Here is a 27,852-nt window from a genome sequence, read left to right as displayed (position 1 = left end):
TTTGTACATAAAAAAAAGGATCAAGTGATAGCTTTGGGTGAGTAAAGTAGGCAAACAAAAGTTTTTACAAATTTGTCAAGTACAAATTGTATCAATCAGATCATTTCTCTTCTGTGGAAAGGTAACAGTTCACACAAAGGGAAAAAGAACATCTGTCTTAATTACTGAGATGAATTAGCATACATATCACATAGTATTTTCATAAACGAGTCAGTGAATATTGCTGAGCTTGAACCATTATAGGGACATTTCAAATCCTGTTTCTTTTTTCTTTTGTGGGTAAAATGCAAGTCTAAATGAGCCTTTTGGGCCTGATGCCAGTGTGGGCAGCACAGTGAAGATAATATTTATTAAATCCACAGCTTTGCCAGAAGCATGAAAGAAAGAATTGTTAGTACCCTGGGTAATTTGAAAAAGTGGAGGAATGGCCTGAAAAAAAAAAAAAAAGGAATAAAATCCACAATCAGGAGATGGGAAAAGCAGGAAAGTCTGCAGTGTTGATAGTGGTGTTTATAAATGAAGCAGAAGACACCAGAGTCATGATACAGAGAAGAGGGACATTGTGCTGGGATGCATCCAGAGCAACATTGCCTGTACAGTGTGTTCAATTGGCCTGCGCTGTCCTGGCGTGGTAAAGTCTCATCTGCAGATGATCACTGCCACAAAAGATGTAATTTAGTCACCACTCTGACCTCCTGAGCTCTTCCATTTTTACTTTCTTGTGGTTTATAAGATAAATGGAAATCTAAGTATTTAGTTCTAACTCCACATAAGGAGTAAGCTGTATGATATGATGAGAAATACAGAAGCTGACTGTATTAATTTTCTGAGTTCTACTAGAAATGCTAGGTATTTTATGAATGGCTGTCTATGTGTCTATCTCCCTGGAAAGTTTGTATATCACACTTCTGCCAGAAAGGTTTTCAAAGTTGATGGCAAATGAGACAATCAAACCTGGCAGGAGAATTTGGGGGAGAAATTAAAAAAAAAAAAAAAGAAAAAAAGAAAAAAAGAAAAAAAGAAAAAATGTTAAAACAAAACAAAACCAAACCAAACAAACAAACAACAAACAATGCTTTACCATACGAAAAAGAAGGACTCCCAGCTGAACCAGAGGAGGTATTTCTGTGAGAGGATTGCTAGCTGTGCCTTACGCTGATTCTGATCCTGGAGAAGAGGCTTTAAGTGGGTATCAAAGCTATAGGGGAAAGCTGAAATATTAGGATTATAAATATAAAATGGTTGTGTGTTTATAACTTTACTGAAATCAGGATAATTCAAGGATCATGAAATACAAGGTTCCTTAGCAAGTAGATCCCACAGATCTCAAATATACAGATGATGCATAGCAGTCAGTTGTTATTATTAATGACAATCAGCACAAATTAAAGCAGTGGTCCAGGATGTATTGGTCTGTTGCCATAGATGGCCTTAGTCCTGACTGGATTTGTCCCACATATTTGACATTTTACCTGCTGGTTTTATTTTAGATGAGGACTGTCTGGCTCAGGACAGAAAGGAGGCCCGTGGGGCTGGGGTCCTGGTGGACACGAGTTAGCTCTGCACCACCAGGACACCTTGCTGTGAAGGCAGGCGGTGCTGGGGCGGTGCTGACAGGGCTGCATCTGGCAGGGCCACGGCAGCAGTTCCCCCAGTTTGGCACAGGTGAGACCGCGTCTGAGCACTGGATCCAGCTCGTGTCCCGCAGTGCAGCAGGATGGAGCCAGCCCGGTGCAGCCCCCAGGCTGTGGGGCTGGAGCCTGGGACACGTGGGTTTTATTACCGAGCCATCCTCTTTGGTGTGTACGTCAGCAAGAAGTATTTCTTCCACACCTTCCCCATGACCAAATCTGATGGCTTGTGACTTAAATGTACGCCATCTTTATGGTCAGATCATAGAGTCAAAGAATCACAGCATGGTTTGGGTTGGAAGGTACCTTAAAGATCATCTAATTCCACCCCCCCTGCCGTGGGCAGGGACGCCTCCCACTAGATCAGGTTGCTCAGCTGTGCAAAAGATGTGGCTTCTCGCGTTGCACAGAAGATACTGTTGATTGGAAGAAATGCATTTGACACTGAGTGATTTAACTGCATAAATATTTTAACCAAATGTAATTTCTTCTATTGATTTGCCTCTTTAAATAATGTCTAATAGAGAATTATGTTCTATCTACTTTCTTTGGTTAAGGAAAAAAAAAAAAGGAGTAAGTTCTTCAATAAAGTTTAAAGAAGAGAAGCTGGCAGCCCACGTCTTGGACAGGTACACTCCTTGCTGGGTTAAAAACTGTCTGGGAGGCGAGACCCAGAAAGTGGTGATGAATGGAGTGAAATCCAGCTGGCGACCAGTCACCGGTGGTGTTCCCCAAGGGCTGGTGTTGGGATCCATCCTCTTTAATATCTTTATTGATGATTTGGATGAGGGAATTGAGTGCACCCTCAGTAAGTCTGCAGATGACACCGAGCTGGGGGGAAGTGTCGATCTGCCGGAGGGTAGGAAGGCCGTGCAGAGGGATCTGGACAAGTTGGGTCAATGGGCAGAGGCCAAGGGATGAGGTTCAGCATGGCTCAGTGCTGGGTCCTGCACTTTGGCCACAACAACCCCATTCAGCGCTACAGGCTTGGGGCAGAGTGGCTGGAAAGCTGTGCGGAGGAAAAGGATCTGGGGGTGTTGATTAATGCTCGCCTGAACACGAGCCAGCAGTGTGCTCAGGTGGCCAAGACGGCCAACGGCATCCTGGCTTGTGTCAGGAGTAGTGCAGCCAGCAGGAGCAGGGAGGTGCTCGTCCCCCTGGGCTCTGCTCTGGTGAGGCCGCACCTCGAGTGCCGGGTTCAGCTTTGGGCCCCTCGCTACCAGAAGGACATCGAGGCCCTGGAGCGTGTCCAGAGAAGGGCTCCGAAGCTGGGGAAGGGCCTGGGACACAAGTCCTGTGAGGAGCGGCTGAGGGACCTGGGGGGGTTTGGTCTGGAGAAGAGGAAGCTCAGGAGAGACCTTATTGCTCTCTGCAACTGCCTGAAAGGAAGGGGTGGGGAGCTGGGGGTCGGCCTCTTCTCACAGGTAACCAGTGACAGGACCAGAGGGAATGGCCTCAAGTTGTGCCAGGGGAGGTTCAGGCTGGAAATGAGGAGACATTTCTTCTCAGCAAGAGCGGTCAGGCGTTGGGACGGGTTGCCCAGGGAGGTGGTGGGGTCACCGTCCCTGGGGGTGTTCAAGGAAAGGTTGGACGTGGTGCTTAGGGACATGGCTTAGTGGGTGATGTTGGTGGTAGTGGGATGGCTGGACCAGATGATATTGGAGGTGTTTTCCAACCCTAATGACTCCAGGATTCTATGAAATATTAAAAACAGAGTACTGGATATATTCATGAATGTGATGCTGTGAATATCATCCCTTTGTATCAATTAATTGGGGAACACAGTAATCACAAAGACCTGAAAAGGGTTATCAGTAAGAACCGTTATTCTCAGTGGATGCAAAAGAGAGTTAAAGATGAGCCAGAAAAAGCATGTGCAGGCTATCAAGAAAGACACAGTTCTAAAAAAACAGGTCTGTTGGTCTGCAGAGGAGCGAACAAGCAAGCTTCTCAAGGTGGGATTCCTGCTGAATCTATCATCTCAAACAGGCTGGATAAGCTGTGACACCTACCACAAGGATGCGTTGGCCACAGGTTTTCCCAGGGTTTCATGTACTAAACTAGGAGTGTATGTCTGCACCATGAGCCCTGTGTTCCCAGGGCACGTGTGCCCAGGCACAGGATGGGCTGCCAGCGCACGAGCAGGGAGAAATGGGAGTCTTCCTTTCCTTAGTAATGCATGCATCGTTCATCCATGAATTTATTGTGTACCACCAGAGATGGTAATAAGGACAAGACATACATGATCAAGACCAGTCCTTGAAGATTAGTGATTTCCTATTTGCATGCAGGAATTCCTTAGGCTCTGGTTGTGCAGTGGGACTTTCCTGCATTTTGCCACGTTGGACACCGAAGGCAGAGGTGGATGAACACACAGAAGCCACCTCTGTTCCAGCTGCTTCTCCTGGCCTTGTGATGTGCTGCAACCAAACCCACTGAAAAAGCTCTGAGTTCATGGGATAACACCAGATTACATCAGATAAAATTCTGGTATATGGTTCCCCACTAATTTCTCCTTTTGTAGTAGTGATGGGATTTATTCTGAAGAAGCATCTCATAAGCAGGAAAATTGATCAGTAGCGGTGTTGTGCTGAGTCTAAAAGAGGAAGAAGTCGTGTTATTTCACACACATGCACTCTGCTTCCCTGGTACAGAAAATTTCTCTTTCTTTCGGGGGAATAACATCCTTGTCACCGCAATTGCCCAGTCCTAAAGAGTATTTGGGACACCTTTTCTCTGATTAGTTTGTTTTTCACTGAGTAGACAATGGGGTTTAGCATGGGTGGTATGAGCACGTAGAGATTGGCCAACAGGATATGAACATGGTGAGGGATGTTGTGGCCAAACCGAAGAGTGAAAAATGAGAAAAATGCTGGTGTGTAGAACATCAATATAACACAGGCATGAGAGCTGCAGGTGCCAACCGCCTTGACCTGGGCATCCTTGGAGGAGAGCCTGAAGACAGCCCTGAGAATGAGGCTGTATGACACCCCAATGAGCACAACGTCCAGTCCCGGGCACAGAAGGGTGGTGGCAAAGCCGTACCAGATGTTCACGGAGATGTCGGTGCAGGCCAGCCGGGCGATGCCCATGTGCTCGCAGTAGGTGTGCGGCATGATGCTGTGTCCGCAGTACAGCAGCCTCTGAAGGAGGAATATTGTTGGGAACATCACACAAAAGCTCCTGGCTATTGCAGCCACCCCTATCTTGGCTATCACTGGGTGTGTGAACACGGTGGCGTATCGCAGGGGATTGCAGATCGCAATGTACCGGTCAAACGCCATGGCCAGCAGAACGGTCGACTCCACGATGAAGCTGAAGTGTGTGAAGAACATCTGGGTAAGGCAGGCATGGAAAGATATCTCCTTGGAAAGGGACCAGAATACGCTCAGGGCTTTGGGCACTGTGGAAGAAGACAATATGAGATCTGCCACCGCTAACATGGCCAGGAAGAGGTACATCGGCTCATGGAGGCTTCTCTCCGTCACAATGACAAATAAGAGGACAAAGTTGCCAAGGAGCGTGGCGATGTACATCAGGCAGAAGGGGATGGAGAGCCAGGTGTGCAGGTCCTCCAGGCCTGCCATGCCCAGCAGAAGGAAGGAGGCAGGCTGCAAGCTGGTTTGGTTGGTAGCCACCATGGTGGGATGATGCCTGTGTCAGTTCGGACTCCCTTCTCTGTAAGCAAAAACAGGAGTAGGCAGCACCATTCATAAAATGTAAAAAACACACTCGGATTTCTCTGGAGCACTTTATTTGTCTGGATTCTGAAGTGGGTTAAAACTCACTCCCCCACGCACTGGGGAAGTGTGCTTGAGATACTGACCCCAAAGCAAGCAACAAATTAAATTAAAAAGTGTTTCATAGACTCAGGTGTTGAAATGCAGCAGAGGTGCTCACAAACAGTCACAAGTCAATGCAAAAGCCTGGTCAGGCACCCAGGAATCCAGACCCCCTGACTCTAGTTGCTGTTATTTATTGTGCTTGTGTTCTGTAGCACCCAAAAGCATATGAGGCACATGACAAGCTGGGACTGACTGACGCTGATTTTACACAACATGCTATTTCTTTCAGTACCTACCTCACCTCTCTCCTCACTCATTCACTCCACATTTTGTGTGACAGCAGACTATGATCTCTGCAAGGCAGGGATGGCTCACACAGCACCCAGGGCAACAAGGCTGTTTACTGATGGCTGCATCACATCAATATGAAAGGATGATCCGACAACCTGCGCAGAACAAAGCAGTGTGGAAGATCAGCACCACGCAGAGTACGTGGTCTCAGGGAATGGCTGTGTGCTTGGGAGGCAGAGCAGCTGCTGAATTTAAAGCAAATTGAGAAGCAAAGGTCTAAGGCAGAGCACAGCACTGAGAGACAGACAAGCTGTGCCACGCCAGCATGGAGTTTGCACGGAGATGCTCAGGATCCTTGGAGTTTGCTCATGTCAGTTGCCAAGGATTGCCCCACTGCATAACCGGGTGGAGGGGCATTTCCACTGCAGCAGGGTGAAACGCATCCCCTGAGCCTGGGCAGTGCTGCCCTGGTGCATCCTGCCCCGCACTGCCCCACCTGCCCCAGGTGTGCCCTCAACAAGCCCAAATCCTCCAGTGAGCAACATGTACGGGGCTTGCGTGCGCAGAGTCCTCTCCGTACTGCTGCAGCTTTTCTCCTGGGTGTTACCCTGCGACTTTTCTGTGCTCCCACCTCCCCTGCAAGTTGCTCAGCCGGACGTAGAAGGTGGTTTGCAGTATATTCATGGAAATGACAAAGCCACCAGTGAGGGCAGCATCATCCAAATTAGTCAAAATTTAAAGAGTCATGAATGTTTCCTGGACAATGGGCAGTCAGTGCTACGACTCTGGCTGCTTCTCTGGCAGTCAGCTGGCTGCTGACCATCGCATGAGCCCTTGCTGGTACTGCTCTGCTTCTCTGAATGCACATCCCAGTCCTCTTGTTGGGTTATACAGAACAGGCAGCAGGAGGGCATCAGGCAAGCTATCAGCTGTAGAGCCAGGTTGGACCTGCTCCATGCCAAGCTGGTTCTGGCAGGGCCTGGGGAGTGCTCCTGCAGGCAGGCACCGCAGGCAGCCACTGCTCAGGTCATAGGACCACAGGGTGGTCCTATTATCTATCTTTTATTATCTATCTATTAACAAACCTGCCGGGACAATTCTGCTTCTCATCTCAGAGCCTAAATTGGCAGCTTGGAGTGATCTGGGGGAGCTTTTTACGTTCTGGCTCAAATAAGGCACCTCATCTACAGCAACCTACCAAGTAGCAGCTGCTGCAAACAACTCACCGGCTCCGTGACAGCCAGGAACGAGGGCATCGCCTCTGGACCTCCCCGGGCCGCCTGCAGAGCAGAGCGGGGAGACAGCGATGTTTGAGCACTCCTGTGCATCCCCACGGGGCTTGCATGCAGCTGGGCGGGGGCAGAGCTCTGGTTTGTGCTGCTTGGGCAAATGTGATGAAAGGCACAGCAAATGAAGAGGATTTTGACTGGAACTCATTTAACGTGGGCTGCCTGGGCAGACATTACCTTCTGTTGCCTCTACAGATGGGACAAAGCCATCAGAGCACTGTATCAGCTCCTTCCTGGGGGGACTGGGATGAGATGAGGCAGCTGAAGACACAGATGAGTGATGCTGACATCTTCCAGCCAGCCCTGCAGAGATGATGCAGGCTCTGCTGTGCTCACTGCCTTTAGCCTTCCTCTGCCTGCCTGCGTGGGCATCTGAGTGCTGCTGCTTCAAGCACCAGGGAGATTAATACAGTAAATGTGTCTGCTCTCTGCAACAGGCTTTCATTGCAATTCCTGGTCTGAGTGTTCAACATTGGCTTTGTGAGGATTCTCTCTGAGGACATAAAAAGAAAATACAGTGTTAACAAAGGGTGGGAATGGGAAACAGGTGGGTGAGCAGAAAAAGGTCGTGGGGGAATGGAAACTAATAAAAGTATGAAAGAAATCAAACGTGGGTACCTTAAATTAAGCAGTAAATCTAGATTTAGTTGCTGAAATAAAAACAGACAGATTGCCTTTACCCATATACTTTCTTTTTCTATTCTTTGAGTCAGGAAAATTATGACCTGACATCACAGGAATCAACATTTCAAAATTAGATTTTCAAGCTCCCAAAATTGGAATATTGCAAAAATTCTGTCTCCAGCTGCTAGCATGTGCACGCCTTATGGCTGCCCAGCCCCAACACATATACTATAGCACACAGCCCCTGGCTCAGATTGACTCTAGTGCAGGAATTCATGGTTTTAATGAAATAAGGTCCACAAGCCCCCTTGACCCACTTGACATATATGTGGCCTAGGCAGGCCAAAAGTTGATTTTTAACGCCTGCAAATCAATACTATATTGCTGAAGCTGGAATTGTCTGTCCCATGCCTGACCTGGGTATCCCACCCTGTGGTCACCCAGTGGCACACAGATCTCAGTGTTGGGGTGAGGGGCTATTTCGGCTCAATTCTCTCTCACCCTTCCCACAGGGACCATGACCTAGAACAGTCCCAAACATGTCTGTTTTTGGCATTGCCCAGTGGCTTTCAGGGGTTCCCATCTCCTCTCCCAGACTGGTGATGACCTACAGCTCAGGCCTGAAAAGCAGGCACAGATTTCAAGTTCCTCAGTTTTTGGACTTTCAGCCTAAAAGTATCAAAATCAAGACATGGACACGTTCTGAGTTCAGCAGCTGTATTTGTGGGGTGGGGTCAGGTCTCTGTGCACAAGCATCCTTTATCAGATAATGGCTTCACTGGATCTCCACTTCAGGAGGCTGCTTAGGCGAGGACCCTCTCATGGAGACTTCACTTGCATTACACTTTATCCCTGCTTCAGAAAAAGGAGAAAAGGAGAAAAGGAAGAAGAAAAGGAGAAAAAACTTGCTGCAAAGTTTCTGGCATGGGACATAAGGCCTACAGGGTTAGTCTGCCATGGGACAGCCTGTGAGACCCCATGGACTTGCTGTCTTGTTTGTGGTCTGCTAAACAGAGACAGCCCCCTGCCACACACACGTCCCCTCCCCACAGGAAGAGCTCAGCGCGATGGCAGCCCCTCTCCCCATCCCTCTTCCCATCCCCCTCCCCATCACTCTCCCTAACCCTGCTCCTCATCCCCTTTCCCCCTCCTCCTCCCCTCACCCCATCTCTCTCCCCACCCCCTCCCAATCCCCAATCCCAATCCCTCTCCCCCACCCCTCTCCCCATTACCTCTGCCCATCCCTCTCCCCGTCCCCCTCCCCATACTCTATCCCCATCCCCCCTTCCCACCCCCTTTTCCTCCCCTTCCCCCATCCACCCCATCCCCCCTACTCACCCCTCTCCCTCTCCCCATGCCCCCCACGCCCCCCACCCCCCACTCGCCCCCCCATCCCCCCACTCGCCCCTCTCCCCGTCCCCCACCCCCCACCCCCCCCGCCCCCCCATTCCCCCCCCCCCTCTCCCCCCGCTCCCATCCCCGCGCCCAGCAGGGGGAAGCCGAGCTCCGCGCACCGCCCGCCGCGGGGCCGGTCCCGGTGAGCGCGGTCCCGGGCCGGGGACTGGGGTCCCGGTGCCACCCCGCTGCCACCGGAGCGAGCCCCGAGCCCTGCCCGACCCCGGGGGGCCCGGCCACCGGCAGGTGCCCGGGGGGCTCCGAGCTCCAGGCGGACGAGCGCAGGAGCGCGGGGGCTCCCTCCGCAGGGGGCTGTCGGAGCTCGGGGCGCTGCGTGCCCGTGGCCGCATCTCGCTGTGCTGGAGCTCGCCGAAGGCCCTGCAGCCCCCCGGGACCTGCGGAGCTGTGCGGGGGGAGCGGGGCTGCGTGAGGGCAGCGGGGTCTGCCCAAGAGGGGGGCTCTGCCCAAGGGGGGGCTCTGCCCAGGAGCCCCGGGGCCCGTCCGATCGGTGTGCCCAGCAGAGCTCCCCAAAGCTCTGATACTGGAAGTAGCGGAATTGCTGGCCTCCGAGGTCTTCTGGGGGGACTTATCACCTCGGTGTACGTAGGGGGTGCTTATACGCGTCCTCGCGGTTTTATAGACATCAGCCAAGCACGGCAGGATGCGCTGGAACCACTGGTTTTTTAGTATTTTTGTACTTGCCAGTTACAGTGTCTCCCGGGGACGTATTGATCATAGTTGTTATAGTGCTGTGTGCGCAGTCCACGACAAACACTGGCAGAATAAATTAAAACAGTTCTTAAATGCTGAAATCGTTTTAAAATGTCCTTCCAAACGTAGTCAGTCTATACAGTGCCTGCACCTCTGGGTCAGCTGGAAGAGAACTGCTCCTTTGAAAGAGTGCTAGCCATTAGCTGAAGTGGGAAGAAATCCATCTCTGAGGTCTAAATGAGCCAGCCTGAGGAACGCGTTGTGCTGCAGAGCCTTATGGAAACCCCAGCATACTAATTAGCTCAGCTTAATCTAAGAATGACAATCGTGTCAAGAAACCTGGTGCTGCAGTCTAACCCAGGCAAAATGTTCCAGGCAAAACAAAACAAACCTAGTGAGGAAGGCACTCGTGTTTTAAAGAGAAAACAACAAGACAAAACTTTTGCTTAATGTTTGAGAGTCCAGAAGTCATTGGTGTGTATAAAGCGTTCCTCCTGCAGAGGGAAATGACTCCAGCAGACCTGGGGGCGTTTCTACGCTCAGCCCCTCCGTGGACCCGGCCACTCCAGCTGTGTCTGCAGGCAGCTGCCCGACCGGGTGAACCCTGCCAGCCCCAGCCCCAGCCCCCTGCTCCTGCCCAGCCTCTTCCTCCATCTCACAAAAACGGATCAAGTCCTAATGGCCAGTGACCAGCCTGGACTTCCCGCGGCCATGCATGGTGCCAGGTGGCCAAAAGGACCACCACAGAGCGCAGCGCCTGCCCTGGGGCTCTCACGGACACTAGCAGCGCTCAGGCAGATGTGACCAGCACTACCCAGCCCCAGTCCTCTTGGATGGCTGGGCAGGACAGGATCCGACCCTCACCCGCTTGATTCAGTCACCCTTGTGTATGTGGATACCTCAAACTCTGGAGCAGACCAGAAGCCCGTCCAGATCCAAGTCTGGACCCTAGACCCCATTTGCGCACTCTCCAGCTCCAGCCCTTGGTCTTTCCAGTCCCTGGTCTCCTCCTGCTCGCCAGTTAGTCCAGCTTGTTGTTTGTCACCAAGTCCCACACAAACACTGCTGCACACAGACAGTAATGTCACAGAAAAGAAGACAAGATAGGCTGTGGTGGCCAGGTGCATGGCCTGGAGGGTGTATTGATTAGCAACTTGCTTACACTTACTTGATCAGCCCCTTTACCACCCCATCCACTTTCCCATCCCAGTTCCTCCCTGGATCCCTCCTTTTCTTCACCTTTGGCGCTTCTGAGCAGTGCATAAAATATCTCGCACTTTCCCTCAAGCTCCCTAAGTTGTCCCCTATAAAGTTTTACACAATCCCACAAGCCCCCTCAGCTATCCCACACTGTCAGCTATTTCCCAGGGGACCCATGATAATTTTCTTTCTGCCTTCTCAGCAGTTCTGCTTGAACCTCTTTCCTCCTGGCTCCTCCAGTGGCCCCTCAGTCACTGACCTCAACGTTGTGGTCTGTGGTATTGTCTCTGAGGTTTGGGGTTTGTGAATCTAGATGTAGTTTGCCTCTGTTTATATGCTGAGAAACCTTTAACCAGATATCCTTAAAGTCTTGCATTGCAGGTAATGCATTGCACCTATCCTTCTCCTTCCATATACCTTTTACCTTCCCTGTATCCTTACACTGGCAGAAGCGCTTGACATGTTCCCCTCTCCCAGCTTGTCTTCCTGGGGGTTGAACTTCACATAAGACAGTTGGCAGTAGCCATCATATTGGCTTTACTGGAAAATGGCAGCCCTGGACTTGCAGACCCCTCGCTGGCAGAGCATCCTCAGTATCCGTCTCCGGATCACTTTGGTTTTCATGCTGTAAACGATGGGATTCAGGATGGGTGGAGCAAGGAGATGGAGGTTGGCTGTGAAAGTGTAGACCTGGGGGGACACGTGTTTGCCAAACCGATGCATCATGGAGAGACAGATCATGGGGATAAAGAAGAGCAGGACAGCACAGACATGGGAGATGCAGGTGTTGAGGGCTTTGAGACGCTCTCTCCAAGTTGCAATGTTCAGGACGGTCTTAAGAATCAGAAGATAGGACAGGAGCACAAAGAGTAAGTCCAAACCCAGTGTGGAGAGTAGCACAAAAAGGCCACAGGCGCTGTTGATCTTTGTGTCAGAGTCTGCGTGTTTGATGATATCTGGATGCAAGCAGTAGGGATGGGAGAGCTTGCTGGCCGTGGAGAAACACAGCCGGGTCAGTAGGATCGGGAGTGGGAATTGGAAGAGGATGGTTCTTATGACAATTGCCACACATATCTTGGTGATCACTGAGTTGGTGAGGATGGAGGAATATCGTAGGGGGTGGCAGATGGCCACGTAATGATCAAAGGCCATTGCCAGAATGGTGGCAGATTCAATATCTGTGAAGCTGTGAATGAAGAACATTTGGGAAAAGCAGGTGCTGAAGCTGATCTCTCTGGCCTCCAGCCACAGCATCCTCAGCATGGTTGGGAACACAGATGTGGACAAGCCCAGGTCAGCCACAGCTAGCATGGCAAGGAGTAGATACATGGGTGCATGGAGACTCTGCTCTGCCTTAATTATGGCAAGGATGGTCCAGTTCCCCAGCAGCACCAGGAGGTACACAGAGCAGAGGAGAACAGCAGACCACATCCGAGTGGATTCCCATGCTGGAAAACCACCCAGAAAGAATGTTAGAGTGCTGGTCTGGCTGCTGTTGGTCCCAGGTGGGATTAAACAGGGATGCTTCATCTCATCCCTGAATAGCTGCACTGGAATGTAAGCCAGCAGGGTCACAAACCGCACACAGGCAGTGAGAAATACTCCGGGATCCCTTCAGTCTGAAGCTGTGGATAAAAGGCATCACCAGAGCCGTGCCACAGCAGAACCTAGCAGGAGCTGTACCGAAGCAGTCTGAGCATACTCATCACCTCCCTGTGTGCATGCACCGACACGGAAACCACGCACTGGCAGAAAGCACGTGCTGTGTGTTGCATGTCCAGTGTAGTCAGGATGTAGCTCCAGCTGCCTGGTATAGCAGGGGAAGGAACAAAAACCAACCAAACAACAACAACAAAGTCCATGAGTGACTGTGCAAATACTAGCTGAGAAAGGGAAGTGTCATTGTGATTAGAGAGGGCTGTGGTGAATCCTGTTCTTGATTTCCGTGCTTTTGCTGGGAATTTCCAGTGAAAGAAAATGGACGGGATGCCAAACTGCTTGTGCAAATATAGCAGCTTTCTTAGGAACAAAGACCAGTAGAGCTTGGTCCTTTTAAACCAACAAAACACAGGCCCTGAACAAACCCACAGAGGGAAAAAAGATCTGCCTAAGCTGAAATACAGTAATTACTCACAAAGCAACACGTGAAAATTGGGCACAGATAGAAATAAACTGGAAGTTACAAGGAAGCTGTATTATGGTGGGATGTCTGAATATCCTCCCACTAGAAACACAGGAGGAGAAATGGCACTGCTTTTACAGAACATTTTCTAAGGGAAGTTTTCTAATGAGGGAAGGCAGCGCCTCATGCTGCCAGGAGGGATGGGGGAGGTACTGAAGGACTGCAGTGTCTGGAGTCCTCTCCCCACAATACTTGCAGGCTGCTCTGCGTGTCTCACCCTGGTCCTCAGCCTGTCTTTGAAGGACCACCCACCACAGGGGCTCCCACGCCCCTGGCATGGTTCGGGGCTGTAGGGAGCAGAGGCAGCACACTCTCAGCATACATCACTGAGGGTCACTGAGCTTCCCGCAGCCCCAGGCCAAACTGGATCTTTAGCACCTTCCAGAGAGGTCTTTCTACCCTACTCTCCTATAAGGATGTTCTGTGGAAGCCTGTGGGAATGAAATAATGCATGGGAGTGTTTTTTTTTTAAGAAACTGCTCTGGAAATGCCTGATTTTGACAGCTGAGTGAGCTCTGTTATGGAGGTCCATGTCACCTTACCTGGAACATCCACCCGTAATTCTAAAAAAGCATTTGAAACAACGTGAGTACCTGTAAAACCATTACATTTAAAAATACCTTTTGTTATAAATTAATTATCCATCACACCTTTATCCACCTTGTAAAACCATTACATTTATAAATACCTAGATCTACCTATCTATTCAGAAAATTGCAGAACTATTTCCACTCTGTGCTGAAATCCTCTATTCCCTGGGACCTTTCTTTGCCCTTCCTGCCTCAGCACACAGGTTGACGCCTGATCCAGCACCCCTGCGTAACTGCAAGGACAGAGCAAGTTCTGTGGCTTGACCTGGGCTTGCACGAAGATGCAGACTTCAGTGTGTGGGAGTTCTCTCCGGTCCTTCAGAGATGCTAATCAAAGATCACCTCTGCATTGTGTGGAGGGGAAGGAGAAGGAGTTACAGGACAAGGTTATCTTCAGACACAAGCATCTGACAGGAGCAGTTAGAGCAGTGATAATTCCCAGCTCAGTCTCTACCCTGAGAGCACAGGATCTGTCAGAGGTGTTGTTTAATTGCCCCAAATTTCTGCTGTGCCCCATCTCTTCACCTAAAGCTCCGGCAGCGCTGGATCCGGGCTGGATGAACGCTGCATCAGCTACTTGCACCAAAACCTGGGGAACCTCCCTGTCTCATCCCCTCTTTCTGCAGGACAGCAGCACACCGCCACCGCTGCAACAGAGCCGGGAACGTGGCTGTGCTGAGCTGGTGAAGTGTGAGCTGGGGTGTGCTGGTGGGGAGAGGAGAGGAGAGGAGAGGAGAGGAGAGGAGAGGAGAGGAGAGGAGAGGAGAGGAGAGGAGAGGAGAGGAGAGGAGAGGAGAGGAGAGGAGAGCCCTGCTCCTGCTCAGCGGGCAGGGTGCACTCCGGGTGCCCCCGCGGAATGCAAGGCGCTCCCGGACCCGAGATCGGGTCCCTCTGAAGCTCTTGCGTGTCACAGCCTGTCGGAAAGAGCCTGAGCGCTAAGGAAGGGAAGAGTAAGAGCGAATCCTGACGGCTGCTCGTCTTAGTGATGACTCGTTTTAACATGTGCAGCTTTATGGACTCCACAAAATGACTGATCCCACACGTGCACCCCGGGATTTCACTGAGACCAAGTGTCCTCAAGACACTGTGAGAGGAAAAGGGCTGCGCCCTGCTCCAGCACAGAAAGTGGCACTGAGCAGATGCAGGGATATCTATTCCCCTTCACAGGCAGCGGAAAATAAGAGTTTGGGTCTCTGAGAGCTTTCCCATCTCTGTGCTAGGCCTCTGCAATGGGGAAGAGCACAGCTCCTTAGAGCAGCACCCACCTCGGGCAGCTGAAATGAGCCGGCCCATGGGAGGATGACGGGGAGCCTGCAGCTGCATCAGGCCCAGTCCCCTGCTGCGAGGAGCCGGGGCCGGCTGAGCCCCGGCTGGTGGCACAATGCAATCTTCAGCGTGGTCAGGAGCCCACTCACCTGCCTCGCTCACGGCCGGCCCGAGCTTCCCACCGGCACCGCTGCGGTGGAGCAGCCTGTCCCTGACGCCAGGGCTCACCGCGGCCGAGAATTTATAGCAGATCCCGAGCGATCCCCGCTGCAGGAAAGGGCTGGCCTGGGAGCAGTGGGATTGTTGCTCAGCACTCGGAGCAGATGCATTAACCCCCACAGCAGCAGGTCCACCCCGGCACGCAGCGCAGCTCTGCACCGTGCCGTTGGTCCCTGCCGATGGTGACAGGAACACACCCTGGAGACCCCTTCGGAGGCAGCCTCCTCCTGCTGTCCTCCCCCTCCCCAGAGAGCTGAGCTCTGTGTCGGGGTGGCAGGCGGGTGGGTCCCCAGGGTTGTTCCCAGCCCCACTGCAGTTCTGTGGGTTTTGAAGGCAGCCCTGGAACAGGTCTCTGGAACAGACCAGAACTATGTGGCCCTGTGTCCTGTCCCCAAAAGTGGCCTTATGTGAATGCCTACAGAAGAATGTAGAAGCAGGGCAAGTGGGCTTGTTAATCCTCCAAGCCCTTTCTCACACTGGGCACTGTGAGATGATCCTCGGGATGTGGGGTGAGCTGGGTAACACACTGTGCTTGGCTGGGCCAGAAGAGATGCTCCAGGACATCCACCTGCACCCCATCAGCTCTCCGTGGGTCTTCTTCGCACAGGCCCCTTGCTGTACCCTTATCTTGTAATTGCAGTATTGCAATTATACTTTAATTCAGAAGGTCAGCAGCATGTCAAGGCGTGATTTAAAACTCCTGTCAGCACTCAAAAAGGATCTTGTGAGAAGCAGAATGGTCATGGGGGACTTCCTTAATCTTGGAATGGATTTTACTGAAACACTTGGTGCACTGGTGAATGAAGTGTTTTGAAAACAGCATAATAATAAAATAGACACCCTGGGAGGATTTCACCTGACAAAAGGAAATAAGAACAAAATGCTTTCATGGCCTATTTTTTGGTGAGAAGAAGAAACTGAATATTTAGTGCTGAACATTGTAGCTCAAGAGCCTCAAAGTGGATGGAGGCGGTCAGAGTTCAGTATCTAAAGCTATATTTATTACTGTACTCTTTGGGGCCTGTCTTCCCCACTGGTAAAACAGTGAAATGGAAAAATATGGTGCACAGGGATGTGGTGAAGGTATTTTTGCTGCAAGGAGGAACTGTGCTGGGGAAATGTTAACATAAAGATCTAAACCGTTGCCATTGTTCCAGTGGAGGTTTGTTACAGCAGCCAGCACAGCCCCTGCGGCTGCCAGCAGGGAGCAAATGGGGCCGGGGGCGGCACCGCAGCAGCTGCAAGGCCGAGCCCCACGCTGAGCTCTGGGAGCACGCAGGGGTGGTGGTGCTGGGTCCTGCCCAGGGCAGGGTCCCGGGAGTGCTGGCAATGCCTCATGCCACCATGAAGTGAGGGAAGACCCTATCCCTGCCCGGGACACCTGGGTGTAAATGCCGCATGGCCACGCTCGAAGCACAGCAACCTCTGCAAGAAGTCATTGCAGGGGCAACCCCTCCCAGTGCTCGGCCCTTGCTCCCCGTGGCCCCATGTTAGATGCAGGGCTAGGGGGTAAACTTCTGCAGTACATCTCTTCCTGCAGCAGGGATAGGCTGCCACAGGGATTGGCCAACAGAAGACTGGAGCTCAGCTGGTTTCGGTAAACCAGGGCACCAGGAGGAGATGCCAGAGCCCTCCCAGTCCGGAGTAGCTCCAATGGGGTCTGCTGCCTCTGTGCTCAGCCATGCAACCAGAAAGCACCAGCCTCCCACGTGCGTGTGCCTGTGGCTAATTCCCGTCACAGAGGTGTGCATGTGAGAGGCTCTGAGTGCTGTTGTGGGGGTCACAGAAAAGGATGAAAGGAGTGCAGAGGAGGAGAAGGGTGAAACTTGGAAATTCAGCCACAAAGACAAGTCTCAGACCCAGAAGGGTATGCGAAGGGACTTGGTCCCAGCCTGCCTGCCAGAAGCTGCAGTCTTGCTCTTGATGCCTCATCCCTGGAGGTATTCAAGACGAGGTCGCATGAGGCCATGAGCAACCTGATCTGGTGGGTGGCATCCCTGCCTATGTCAGGGGGGTTGGAACTGGATGATCTTTGAGGTCCCTCCCAACCCGAGCCATTCTATGATTCTATGATGGAGACGAGGTGAGGCCGTCCTCCCCATGGGGATCAGAGGCTGGGGAGGCAGACCTGGGTTTTGCTGGCAGGGATGTTTACTAAATTGGGGAGGGGAGTTCACTGGAGCATAGCAGCTTCGTGCTGTGCCAGCAATAGCACAGAACAAGGCATTTGTCCGGGCAGGGAGGTGACATCTTCGCTGCTTTGCTCAGCTGTGGGCCCTGCACCCTGCCGCACACCCATGCCCAAGGTGCAGCGTTTATCACCGAGGTCAGCTCAGGAGCAAAACTCACCCCAGCCAGGTGGGCTGCTGCAAGCAAAGGCAGCACTGAGCCCCCTGCCAGGCTTTGCCCTTGCTCCCCAGCTGGTGCTGCCTTGTTGCATGAGAGGATGGACCCTGCAGCGGGTCCATCCCCCCTTCCTGAAAGCCATGCCTCAGTTTCCCTGCCTGGAGAAGAGGCTTCACTTTCATTTGCAGGGTGCTGTGGTTTACAGCTGAGATGCTCCTCATCAGAGCAGTGGGCTGCTGAAGGCATTCAGAGAACAAAGCCGCTGCTCAGGCTGCTCCCCACATCAGCCCTGAGGTCTGATCCTCCCCTTCCCCGTGCTGCAGGGCTTGCCCCACCAAGCGCTGCCTTTTAAACATGGGCAAACAGGCACGTCCCAGGGCAGCGGTGGTGCCTTCAAATGCTGGCTGCGTGCCTGTTTGGAAGTGGCTTGTGTAAAACAGCAGCTCCCGGCGGTCCCTCCCTGGTGAACTTTGTGCATTACGACATGCAGGAGTTCATTCTGGACAGCCTAAAGCTTCCGCATGCAAATGTTCTGTGCTGCGAATTGTCCTGAACCACACTTACCCAAGACTCCTCAAACCCAGTGAAAGAGGCCAGCATTAGGGCCTGTGCGTGGCCAGCTCAGCACTCCCCTGCACGAAGCCATGCTTAGCACAGCCCCAAGGGCATTGCACCGTGGTGGAGTGAGTCTGAAACTACTTCCCAGCCTGAGCACTAATGAAAGCCTGCTTAGGAAGTATTGTGTTGTGCTGTAGCCCTTTTGTTGGAGGCAGGCATGGGACTGCAGCACTCAGCCAGGCTGGGATTCCTTTCCTGAAGGGGATCTCACCCTGCCTGGAGCATTTTGGGACACTTGGGGTGAGCAGCCGCCCAGCCTCGGTTTTCCCACCATTGAACACCACCCACCAGGAGATGGTGTGCTGGGCAGGGCTGGACCTGAGCTCTGCCAGCACAGGGAACCAGGGGGCACCCTGAATTCCTGAGAGACTTTCTCTGGGTGGGGCAGCGAGGTCTTGTGCTCCCCTCTGCTCTGGAGACAGGAGAGGCTTCAAAAGCAGTGGCAAATTTCAGTCCCCTCCTCAACACACAGGAAGAGGATGGAGAAAAGAGGCTGCCCATCAGGACACGTCCCACTGTCCCCTTAGGAGTACAGATCACCTGTGCCTGCCCCTGAGCTGGAGGGAAGTGGAGAAGCCCTGCTGCTGCAGGGGCACGCAGGCAGCCCTTGCAGGGTAATCAGGGGCCACACGCCCTCCCGGCTCTACTAAGAAAGAAAGAAAAAAAAAAAAAAAGCTAAATATTTTTCAGCTGGCTGCCACACTGCCTCAGCAAAAATATTTTCTGCTGCGTCAGAAGTCTGACACAGCACAAAGGGGAGCCAAGGACTGCCTTATCTCTGCCCAGCCGTGCTCTGTTTGCACCAGCAGCATTATCACCCCCGCGCAGCCGCGGGTGGCCAGGCTGGGACGGGCGGCCGTGACTCAGCACCACGGCCGGTGCAAGCTCGCTGCACTCCACTGACGGCTGGAGAGCCGCAGCAGTGCCATGGAAATCACTAAAGCATCCTACTGCGGAAACTGGACTTGACTGTGGGAACACCAGCAAGAGCCCATCTGAGTGCCCGGAAGCGGTGCTGGTTTCAGAGCTGCCTCTCTGCCTGGATGTCTGAAGGGCAGCCCCAGAATCAAGTGTCCCTCGGGGCTGGGTTGATCCAGGGTCTGCGGGCTCAGCTCAGCCCCACACACCCTGAGAGAAAGGGCTCAAGTCGTGCACCAGTCTCAAGTTGCACCAGGGGAGACTAGACATGAGGAAGAATTTCTTCATGGAGAGGGTGGCGAAGCACTGGAATGGGCTGCCCAGGGTGGTGGTGGCGTCCCCATCCCTGGTGGTATTTAAGAAACGCGTGGATGTAACGCTGAGGGGCATGGCCTAGTGGTGGAAATTGGTAGGTCAGGCTGATGGTCAGACTTGGTGATCTTTTCCAACCTTGGTAATTCAATAATTCCATGATTCTATGAAAGGGGCTCTTTTTTTGGCGGGGGTCTTTGGTTAAGGCAGCTTTTCCCAAAGCAGTGGTGGGTAGAGCCAGGCAGAGCCGCAGTGGGCCCAGTGCTGGGGCACTCGCCGGGTTCCTCGGAGCTGAGCTGCTCCTTGGGAGAAAGGATGGGAGCGGCTGCAGGGAAAGCAGGGCCATGTGCCCTTACCCTGAGCACTCCGGGTTCAGGTGTGTGTGCAGTGTGTGATCACTGCATTTGTGCCCTCCGGCGCTGCCCAGCTCGATGCGGCCCAGCACCTTCCCGGAGGAAGGCAGCCCCCAAACTCCAGGCACTCCAGGACATGGCATGCCGCTGAAGATTAAGGCTTTGGGATATGAGCCACATTTTGGCTGGGTTACTGGCAAGAGGCTGCAACATGTTTACACTGAAGGATTTTAGTGTGTGAGCACGTAACACTTGAGGACTTTTTTGCATTGCTGGTTTCCTGGCCAGGGCACTATTACTGGCAGTGCTTATTCTGTGGCATCACAATCATTTATTTCACCTGAAACAGGCAAAAGACCCCAGAAGGGATCTTTTCTGTGGGCCTGGTTCTCCACCTTCCCTCCTTCAAGTGCTCACTTCTGCTCTGGCAATGCACAGGGCCCTCAGGATCACCATCAGGGACCCCCACATTGCTAAAGGAGCAGGGTGAGGGGGCTCAGCTCCTGGTCAGCTGTAACTGTACTCACTTTGCACTGGTTGCGTTTGGGCACTGGTGATGAAGAAGACCCTGAAATCCCATTCTGTACCACCTCTTACCTCCCCTAAGAGAACAAAAAATGAGAGGAAATCAGAGTTTTCCCATGGATACTGTGACTGCACACCGGTGTGGCTGGGGAATGGCAGCAGCTGATGTGTGGCAGAGGTGTGCGGAGGTGTGCGGGGCCGGACCCCGGCCCGGCTGGCAGTGCAGCCCACTTGGGCTAAATGCAGGGGCAGAAAGCCGGCCTCCTGAGCGCAGCCAGGTGCTGACGTTTATCTCGTGCTGCAGCCAGGGTGGCGAGGAGCTATCTGGTGCAGGGCCACAGGGTGTGGGAGGCCAGGGGCTGCCGGCGGGCGATAGAGGGGCCGGCAGAGCAGGGCAGCGGGGTGTGAAGCGGCCGATAGGTGCCTCCTGTGCTGCAGGCCTCCGGGATGCGGCAGCGGCCTGAACACGGTAGGGCAAGTCAAAGTCCCCACTGGAGAAGCGGGGCGGCCGTGGTGCCAAACAGGGACGGTGCTGTGATGGAGACACCTCACGAACCTGATCATGGAAAACCCTGTCTGGCTCCTGAGCCCTGTCTCAGTGCACTCGGGGAAGCGCTGCGCTGGCCCTTGTAACGTGCCCCTCTCCTGGACTGTCCCCCCGCCCCGGTGTCCCCTGGGCTCGGTTTGCTCCAGCCCAGTGCAGAGGCTCTGGTAGGAGGCCAGAGGCTGGAACCTTTTGCCAGGAACCTGTGTCTGTCTTGAGTTGAGCAAATGAAAGCCCCAGTGAGGAAGAGGGATAAGAGCAAATGACTGAATCAGTCACAGGCAGGAAAAACACTGCCTTAAGGGATACTGCCTTGGAGACATCTTGTCATGAATAAAAAAGCTGTTTTTCTGCCAATTTCTGGATTGCTTTTGCCCGAGTTCCTGCACTGAGGGATAACTCAGAAGCTGTTTAATTAAATCATTAGCTTTTCCCTGAGTGTCCTGGCTTTTATGCCCGACCTTGTGCCTCACATCCCTTCACCTCACTCAGCTCTGAACCGCCTGTAGCCTGTGACACTGGACTGGCTTTGGAGCTGAGTAGCGCTTGGTGAATCCCTTTACAGGGATACAGGGACAGCGATATATGAATATGGTCAGGTCCCCTCTCCTGTGGTGCCCTGGAGGTCCTCTGTATATTCCTGTTGTGACTAGCCCCAAACTGCACACATTTCAAACCCACAAGACTTCGGACAACATTAAAGAAATACAGTGCACAGTAAAAGACTATAAGCCAGCTCAAATACTGAGGACCATGTCTGGATAGTAAGTAGGTCATTATACGGCACAAAGTTCAGGCTGTGAGTGCCTGATGCTGGACTACCTGAACAGTGGCCCAAGCAGGCAAATGGGTGCTCCACTCCTCTTGGAATCAGGGCTAAAGGGTATGAAGGGTTAAGGGTATGAAGGGCCTGGCTCTTGAATTGAGATATCCATGTTAGGGGATGAGTGGCTCTCTCTGACCCCCAAGTGAATTTTGCTAGCCTCCTAATAGGAATGAGAGGTGGACAGACAGAACCGATGTTTTCCTGTTGTTTCTTCCACTGATGCAGCCAGTAGTTTATTAATGCCCTGCAATGCAGAATTTTTGTGTTCCTGACCTCTGCAGCTGGAAAAAAAACAGGCTAATAAAAGGTACATGGCACAGAATCAGCACTGCCACAGCACCCTACCAGCAGCAGCCCGGGCACAGCCCAGCGCCAGCCACATACTCGCTGCAGGTGTCCAGGGTCTTGTGCTGGTCCCGTCATCATGTTCCCTGGCCTCTCAGTCTGGTCACAGACTGAATCTGCTGTGCCTAGGGGCTGACTCTGGGACAGGGCAGCACTCATTTAACCTGCAGTTATGTTTCTCCTTAGTTTATTGCTACAGCACAGAAGCCATTTGAAATGACTTTGGGTTGAAGGCAGAGTGCTTAGGGCGATGAGCCAAGGCTAAATTAGAAAACTCTCCTTGTGGTAATAAGATCAAGCTCACTGCCTACTAGCTGTAAAACTCTGATCTGCTCTGACTCTCCACTGTGGCGTGCCCACGTCTCTTCTGCCTGGGGTCTTTTCTGTCTCCCCTTGCTTCCTAAGGAAAGAAATGACACCATCAGAGATTCTTGGCTTTCATGTTCAGGCCAGTAACAACACTGTCCCAGACAGGGCAAGGTGTATAAATTATGGTGATTCAGACCAGCCTGTTGCTGCACTGCATTTTCCCAAATCTGTCATTGTGTCCTGAAAGGGTCTAGAGCAGGAGCCCTGCTTTTTCCTTAGGGTCTGTGACCATCCTGTAAAGCTGTCCTCCGGTTCCACATTCAGGGTTCACCTGGACGGTAACCTGAAGCCTGCTTTTGTCCCTGGAGCAGCTCTTCAGAGGGTGTCAGCATTAGCAGCATGGTGGGGGTGCGAGTTAAAATGAGGCACCAGGGCTAGACTGGACACAACCAAAGTGCCCAGCGGGGCGGGAGCAGGCAGCAGCCCATATGTGAATTTACAGCCCAGACTGGCTGTAAGGGGTTGTTGCTGTTATGGACTCTCCACATCAAGAGGTCCCCAGTATGCCCCTAACCTTATTAGCTGTCTGATTCACCTGCTGTTATTCATTTTTTGAGTGCCCATCTTACAGGATGTAAAGAGTATAAGGAATTGCTGTAGGTATAAAACCAGTCATTAAAAGGGATCAATACGGAAGAGTGGTGCTAAATGAGCTTGCCTCAAAGCAACAGCTGGAACATTTCAGCCACTTTTTCCTGTTTCTTCTGCTTCCCCTCTCCTCCCCTTGGCTCTTTGGGGCCACTGTTAAGCATCTCGTGAACACCTGTTCCTGGTCCTGCAACTGCACAAGCAAAAAACAGACCTGAGTGGTCTCAAAAAACACTCAAAACAGACCATGGTGTGGGATCAGAACCTGAGGTTTCTCGCTGTAAGCTATGTCTCTGCCTGCTTTTCCATGGAGTCCAGAAAATCAGCATTTTTTAACCACAGATTCTTGCTAACAACAATGCTTCAGTTAATATTCTCCTCCAAGCCTCTGTGTTTGATGCTGTTCTGCTTCTCCCAGCTTCACATGCCTATCTGCCACCCCTCCCTGAGCTTTGTCATGCTGCTGGTTCAAATGCAGAAGAAAAGCATCATTATCTTCTCTCTTTTAAAGTTCACCTTCACAGAGTTGAAAATGAAACTCCCATCACCAATGAGGCAAATGCACTGCTAATAATAGACCCAGATGTAGCTTGGATTTTATCTTCAATGTGGGTTTTCCAGCAAATGCAGGCTATAGGATGAGAAAATGATAAATGAGAAGTCCATGCTAGGCCATGTATTGTCCTCCCCCAGCTGCACGTACAGCTGTTTTGGCCAGCTCTTTGCTCTGCTGTATGTACTGACTCACATGATGTGAATATCTGTGTATGAATTTAGGGTTGCATATATTTGATTTAATGCTGTGAGTCTTGCCTTACTAAAAACTGACAACTTCTGAAGTCTTGAGATCTCCTCACGAACACGGGTGTGTGACTCTGTCTGTTCTTTAGGTCAGAAACTACAGCACGCACTGGCCACCTGTATGATACATTTATCTGCGCTGAGCAGCCTCCACTCCACATTGTGCTATCAGAGCACCCTGGTGACTCCCTTGCAGCTGAAAGGGGCCTATGTGCCTTGCCCAGGATTCAGAAATTAAAAAAACAAACAAACAAGAAACAACCAAACAAAAAAATAAAAAATTGCCTCTGAGGACGCTGCAGCAAGGATCTGAAATGTGACCACATCCCTGAACCACCCCAACTGGAGCAGTGAGATGCCCATGCTTGTGCCACTGCCCTGTGCAGCTCCATTCATGTCATAGGATTTATAACTGGAATGGGCCAGAGGTCTGGATGAAACCTCCTAGACTGCCTGCAGACAGACCCAAGTCCCACAGCCTTGCCAGGACATTGCATACCTCCTGCATGCTGGCTTTGCATGCCTGTGCATGGGAGCACAGTTTTGCCCAAAGGCTTAACATGTCCTTCCATTCAGGAAAAACAAAAATCCAGTTCAAGTGGAGACTGAGACCCAGAGCCAAGCAGAAGCCTTTTGTCAGGCTCTGAAGTGGTGGAAGGGGATGTTGCTGGTCTGGCTGCAACATGGCTGGTCCTGCTATTCTTGTGCAAGGCCTTCAATTTCCCAGAAGGGAGAGGACAAGGAAGTGCCTGACCCATTAATGCAGTATGACCATCAGAAGAGCAGAGGAACCTGCCCCAGCCAGTGCCTGCCAGCTCCAGCATCCCACTGCAGTCCTGCAGCCTGGGGCAGCGGTGAGGTGCAGCCTCTCCCTGGGGCTAACACCAGTCGTGGCCACATGCCCTGGGCGCTTTGGCACCCCGTTCAGGTGTGAGGCTCTGGGCTGGCAGGATGACGTTTTCCACACTTCCTCCTGATGAAAGGTGCTCGGTTTGATAAATGGGCAGCAGCTTCTCTGCAGGTCTGTGCATCCAGAGCTGCAGAGCTGCAGCCAAGGGCAACAGCCCTCAGCATCCTTGGGAAGGTGTTCCTGTGCAGAAATGCCTGTGCAGTGCCCAGCTTCATAAATCAGGTCACCTGCCATGGCAGAGAAATATCCCTGGGGTTTAGAGAGCCTGTAGATGCTGCAGAGGGGCCAAATTCGGGTGCTGCAGGCATGAAGGCATTTTAAAGTACCTTGCACAGGGGTCAGCGGATGGAGGGGAGGAAAGGGAGATAAGGGCTGCTGTGTCCTGAGCCTGCCTGTTAAGTGAGTCACAGGGCTTTTCCCTTGAAGGCCACAACTCGCTGCAGACTGACCGCCCTGTGGACAGGACTCCCCGCTGGTGGACCCCCCACCCATCCTCAGCCAATGACCCCCCAGCACGGGGCGGGGAGGAGCTGCCGGCAGCGGATAAAAGCCCCCAGGGGTCTGCCGCTCCGCTACAAGGTCCGTGTCCTCCTGCAGCCACACGCTACCCTCCGTCCGACACCATGGTGCACTGGTCAGCCGAGGAGAAGCAGCTCATCACCAGCGTCTGGAGCAAGGTCAACGTGGAGGAATGCGGAGCTGAGGCCCTGGCCAGGTAGGTCCGGCTCCCGGGCATCGGCTCGGCTGCACCTGCATGGAGAAACCGCTGCAGGCATAGGGGGGAATGCTAACGGGGTGTGTGTGCTCGTGTCCCCCCTTCTCTCTGCAGGCTGCTGATCGTCTACCCCTGGACCCAGAGGTTCTTTGATAGCTTCGGGAACCTGTCCAGCCCCACTGCCATCATCGGTAACCCCAAGGTCCGCGCCCATGGCAAGAAAGTGCTCAGCTCCTTTGGGGAAGCTGTGAAGAACCTGGAAAATCTCAAAGCAACCTACTCCAAGCTGTCCGAGCTGCACTGTGAGAAGCTGCACGTGGACCCCGAGAACTTCAGGGTGAGCCATGCGTGGGGATTGCCCGTCTCTCCCTCCACCTAACAAATTAGCTCAGTGCCTGGAGGGTTTAAAGAGCATAAATAACAGAGATTTTAGGTGCCAAAGAGAAAGGGGCTGCCTTGGATGTAATATGTGTCCTTAAGAGGAGGAGGGAAGGTTGGGCATTTGATAATGTTAGGGAAGGGGCTCCATGTGGTTACAGATTTGGGGACAGATCCAGGGACATGCCCTGACTGCCTGGAGGCTTGTGCAGGCACAGCTGGAGAAAAGCAGGAGGAAGAGGAGAGGCTCAATGATGCTGAGGGTGAAGAGGACAGCAGGAAAGTGCCTGAAGAGTGCTGCTGCTGTGCTGGTGCCTCTCCCTGTCACGTCCTGCCCCTAGGGACGGGGACCACTTCACCCCCACTTTTTCCAAGGCTGGCAGATGTGGGAGGAGAGGGGAAAAGCCAGCATGGGATGGAGACCCAGGGATGCTCAGGATACGGATGCTGATGGGAAGAAAGGCCCTAGAGATGTAGGCTGGAATTAAAAACAGAAAGGACAGGTCTGTGTGGGGGTAAGTTCAGCAGAGGAGGGAGGGGAGCACGAGGGGAGTAAAGGAACGGAGATCAGGGTGCTGGGGATGAAAAGTGGCTGTGGGTGGGGAGTGGGCAGTTCAGGCTGGAGGGGATTGGGAGGGCTCGATGTAGCTGATAGCCTCCATTTCAGCCCCTGCTTCAGCCTTACTTCAGGAATGTAGCAGGCAGAGCTGGTACGGAACTGAACCCCAGTTAAGTAGGCATGGGGATTCACAGCAGAAAAAAGAAAAAAAAAAAAGCTAAAAAAGGTTTGGAAATACACTCTAGAGTTTGGAAAAAGTAGATGTGAGAAAAGGCAAGGACGGAGCTGGTGGATACTGGTGCATGTGGTCGGCACAAGACATTTTCCTGCACAGAGAATTCAGCTAAAAGAGCTTCTCTGAGTGGCAGCCTCCAGCACCCAACAAAGCAGACGTGTTTGCCCTCCAGCACCTGGGTCCTACATGGGGCAAAGGGATGCTCAGTGCCATGCTGACCTGATTTCCTTTCTTGTCCCCCCAGCTCCTGGGAGACATCCTCGTCATTGTGCTGGCCGCACACTTCACCAAGGACTTCACCCCTGCCTGCCAGGCCACTTGGCAAAAGCTGGTCGGCGTGGTGGCCCACGCTCTGGCCTACAAGTACCACTGAACGCTCCAGAGGCGGATGCAGCTGTAACAGTCAATAAAAATAAAACCAAACAAAACATTTTCTGAGCTTCTTAGTGTGCTCCTGTGTCTCTGCAGCTGCTTGTGGGAGGGAGAGAGGGAGGGAGGGAACAGGGGGTACAAAAGGGGGAAGAAGGTCTCAGGGCTGCTGGGAGCATCACAGTCCAAAAAAAGCAGCCAGACTAGCCTAAGGGAGGATGCTTCTCCTGGCTAGTTGGGCTCTCTCCGGAAGGCACCAGCCTGCTCACTGCTGCCTTGTCCTACCTGCCCAGCTGGGCTCGTACCAGCCACCCAGAGCACCATGCACAAAGGGGTGCTGGGGGCATTCAGAGCTCCAGTGGGACATCTGGAGATACTGGCCTGTCAACAAGCTGTGGGCACATCCTGGCCCACCGAGTGCTCTAAGCTTGCCGAAATTGCTGGGGAAGATTTCTGACCTATTCTGCACAGAAGGCCAAGCTGCAGGGCCAGCAAGAGCCCTCTGGCCCTAAACCTCTCCACCTGTACTGTGTGCAAGGATATAAATTTGGAGAGATTCACTCAAGACAGCTTAGACAGAAATGTGAGATTTCGTAGTACTAATGTATCTTCAAGAAGATGATAAAAAGCATTTTCTATGTCAGCAGTGAAAATGCTCTTCCCATTACCCTTGGGCGTTTTGGTCAGAATACACTCTCTGCAAGATGATGTGGATGGTCTGGAGAGGAGGGGTTGAGGGCAGCTTTTACATGGGACTGATCAGAGCATTTTAAAGTCAGATTAGCTTAATGAACAATGATTTTTTACTGTAGTGGAAGGATTCAACATAAGCACATCAGTTTCAGGAATGCTTTTTCAGGAGTAACTTAAAAACCAACAAGGACAGATGTCTGTGTCTCAGAATGATGAAATCATTGTTTTGCAAGATTCAGGAACAATTTTTCTCCTTTTCTGCAGA

The 27,852-nt window shown here is 52.3% G+C and overlaps 2 protein-coding genes across 2 annotated transcripts; one reads left to right on the top strand and one right to left on the bottom strand.

Moving 5' to 3' along the window:
* Positions 1-3,928: 3,928 nt before the first annotated feature.
* LOC308182051 (olfactory receptor 52B2-like) lies at positions 3,929-15,758 on the bottom strand. Its single transcript, XM_080566081.1, has 5 exons — positions 15,114-15,758; positions 9,135-10,791; positions 6,934-8,472; positions 5,713-5,862; positions 3,929-5,309 (listed from the first exon to the last, which is right to left on the bottom strand). The coding sequence occupies exon 5, from the start codon at positions 5,270-5,272 to the stop codon at positions 4,322-4,324; it is 951 nt and encodes a 316-aa protein (XP_080422207.1). The 5' UTR covers positions 5,273-5,309; positions 5,713-5,862; positions 6,934-8,472; positions 9,135-10,791; positions 15,114-15,758; the 3' UTR covers positions 3,929-4,321.
* Positions 15,759-18,166: 2,408 nt separating this feature from the next.
* LOC308182679 (hemoglobin subunit rho) lies at positions 18,167-26,941 on the top strand. Its single transcript, XM_080567688.1, has 4 exons — positions 18,167-19,474; positions 23,818-25,353; positions 25,468-25,690; positions 26,770-26,941. The coding sequence occupies exons 2-4, from the start codon at positions 25,262-25,264 to the stop codon at positions 26,896-26,898; spliced, it is 444 nt and encodes a 147-aa protein (XP_080423814.1). The 5' UTR covers positions 18,167-19,474; positions 23,818-25,261; the 3' UTR covers positions 26,899-26,941.
* The last annotated feature ends 911 nt before the right edge of the window (positions 26,942-27,852 follow it).

This window comes from Anser brachyrhynchus (assembly GCF_964034855.1).
Source record: "Anser brachyrhynchus genome assembly, chromosome: 1".
Taxonomy (NCBI): Eukaryota; Metazoa; Chordata; class Aves; order Anseriformes; family Anatidae; genus Anser; species Anser brachyrhynchus.
Note: the sequence above shows the minus strand (reverse complement) of the source record. Positions and strands in the feature narration are given on the sequence as shown.

Excerpts from the sequence above, each read along its gene's own strand:
- LOC308182051 (XM_080566081.1), bottom strand. The coding sequence starts at position 5,272 with ATGGTGGCTACCAACCAAACCAGCTTGCAGCCTGCCTCCTTCCTTCTG.
- LOC308182679 (XM_080567688.1), top strand. The coding sequence starts at position 25,262 with ATGGTGCACTGGTCAGCCGAGGAGAAGCAGCTCATCACCAGCGTCTGG. Across the intron at positions 25,354-25,467 it reads GGAGCTGAGGCCCTGGCCAG|GCTGCTGATCGTCTACCCCT; the intron begins GTAGGTCCGGCT and ends TTCTCTCTGCAG. Across the intron at positions 25,691-26,769 it reads TGGACCCCGAGAACTTCAGG|CTCCTGGGAGACATCCTCGT; the intron begins GTGAGCCATGCG and ends TTGTCCCCCCAG.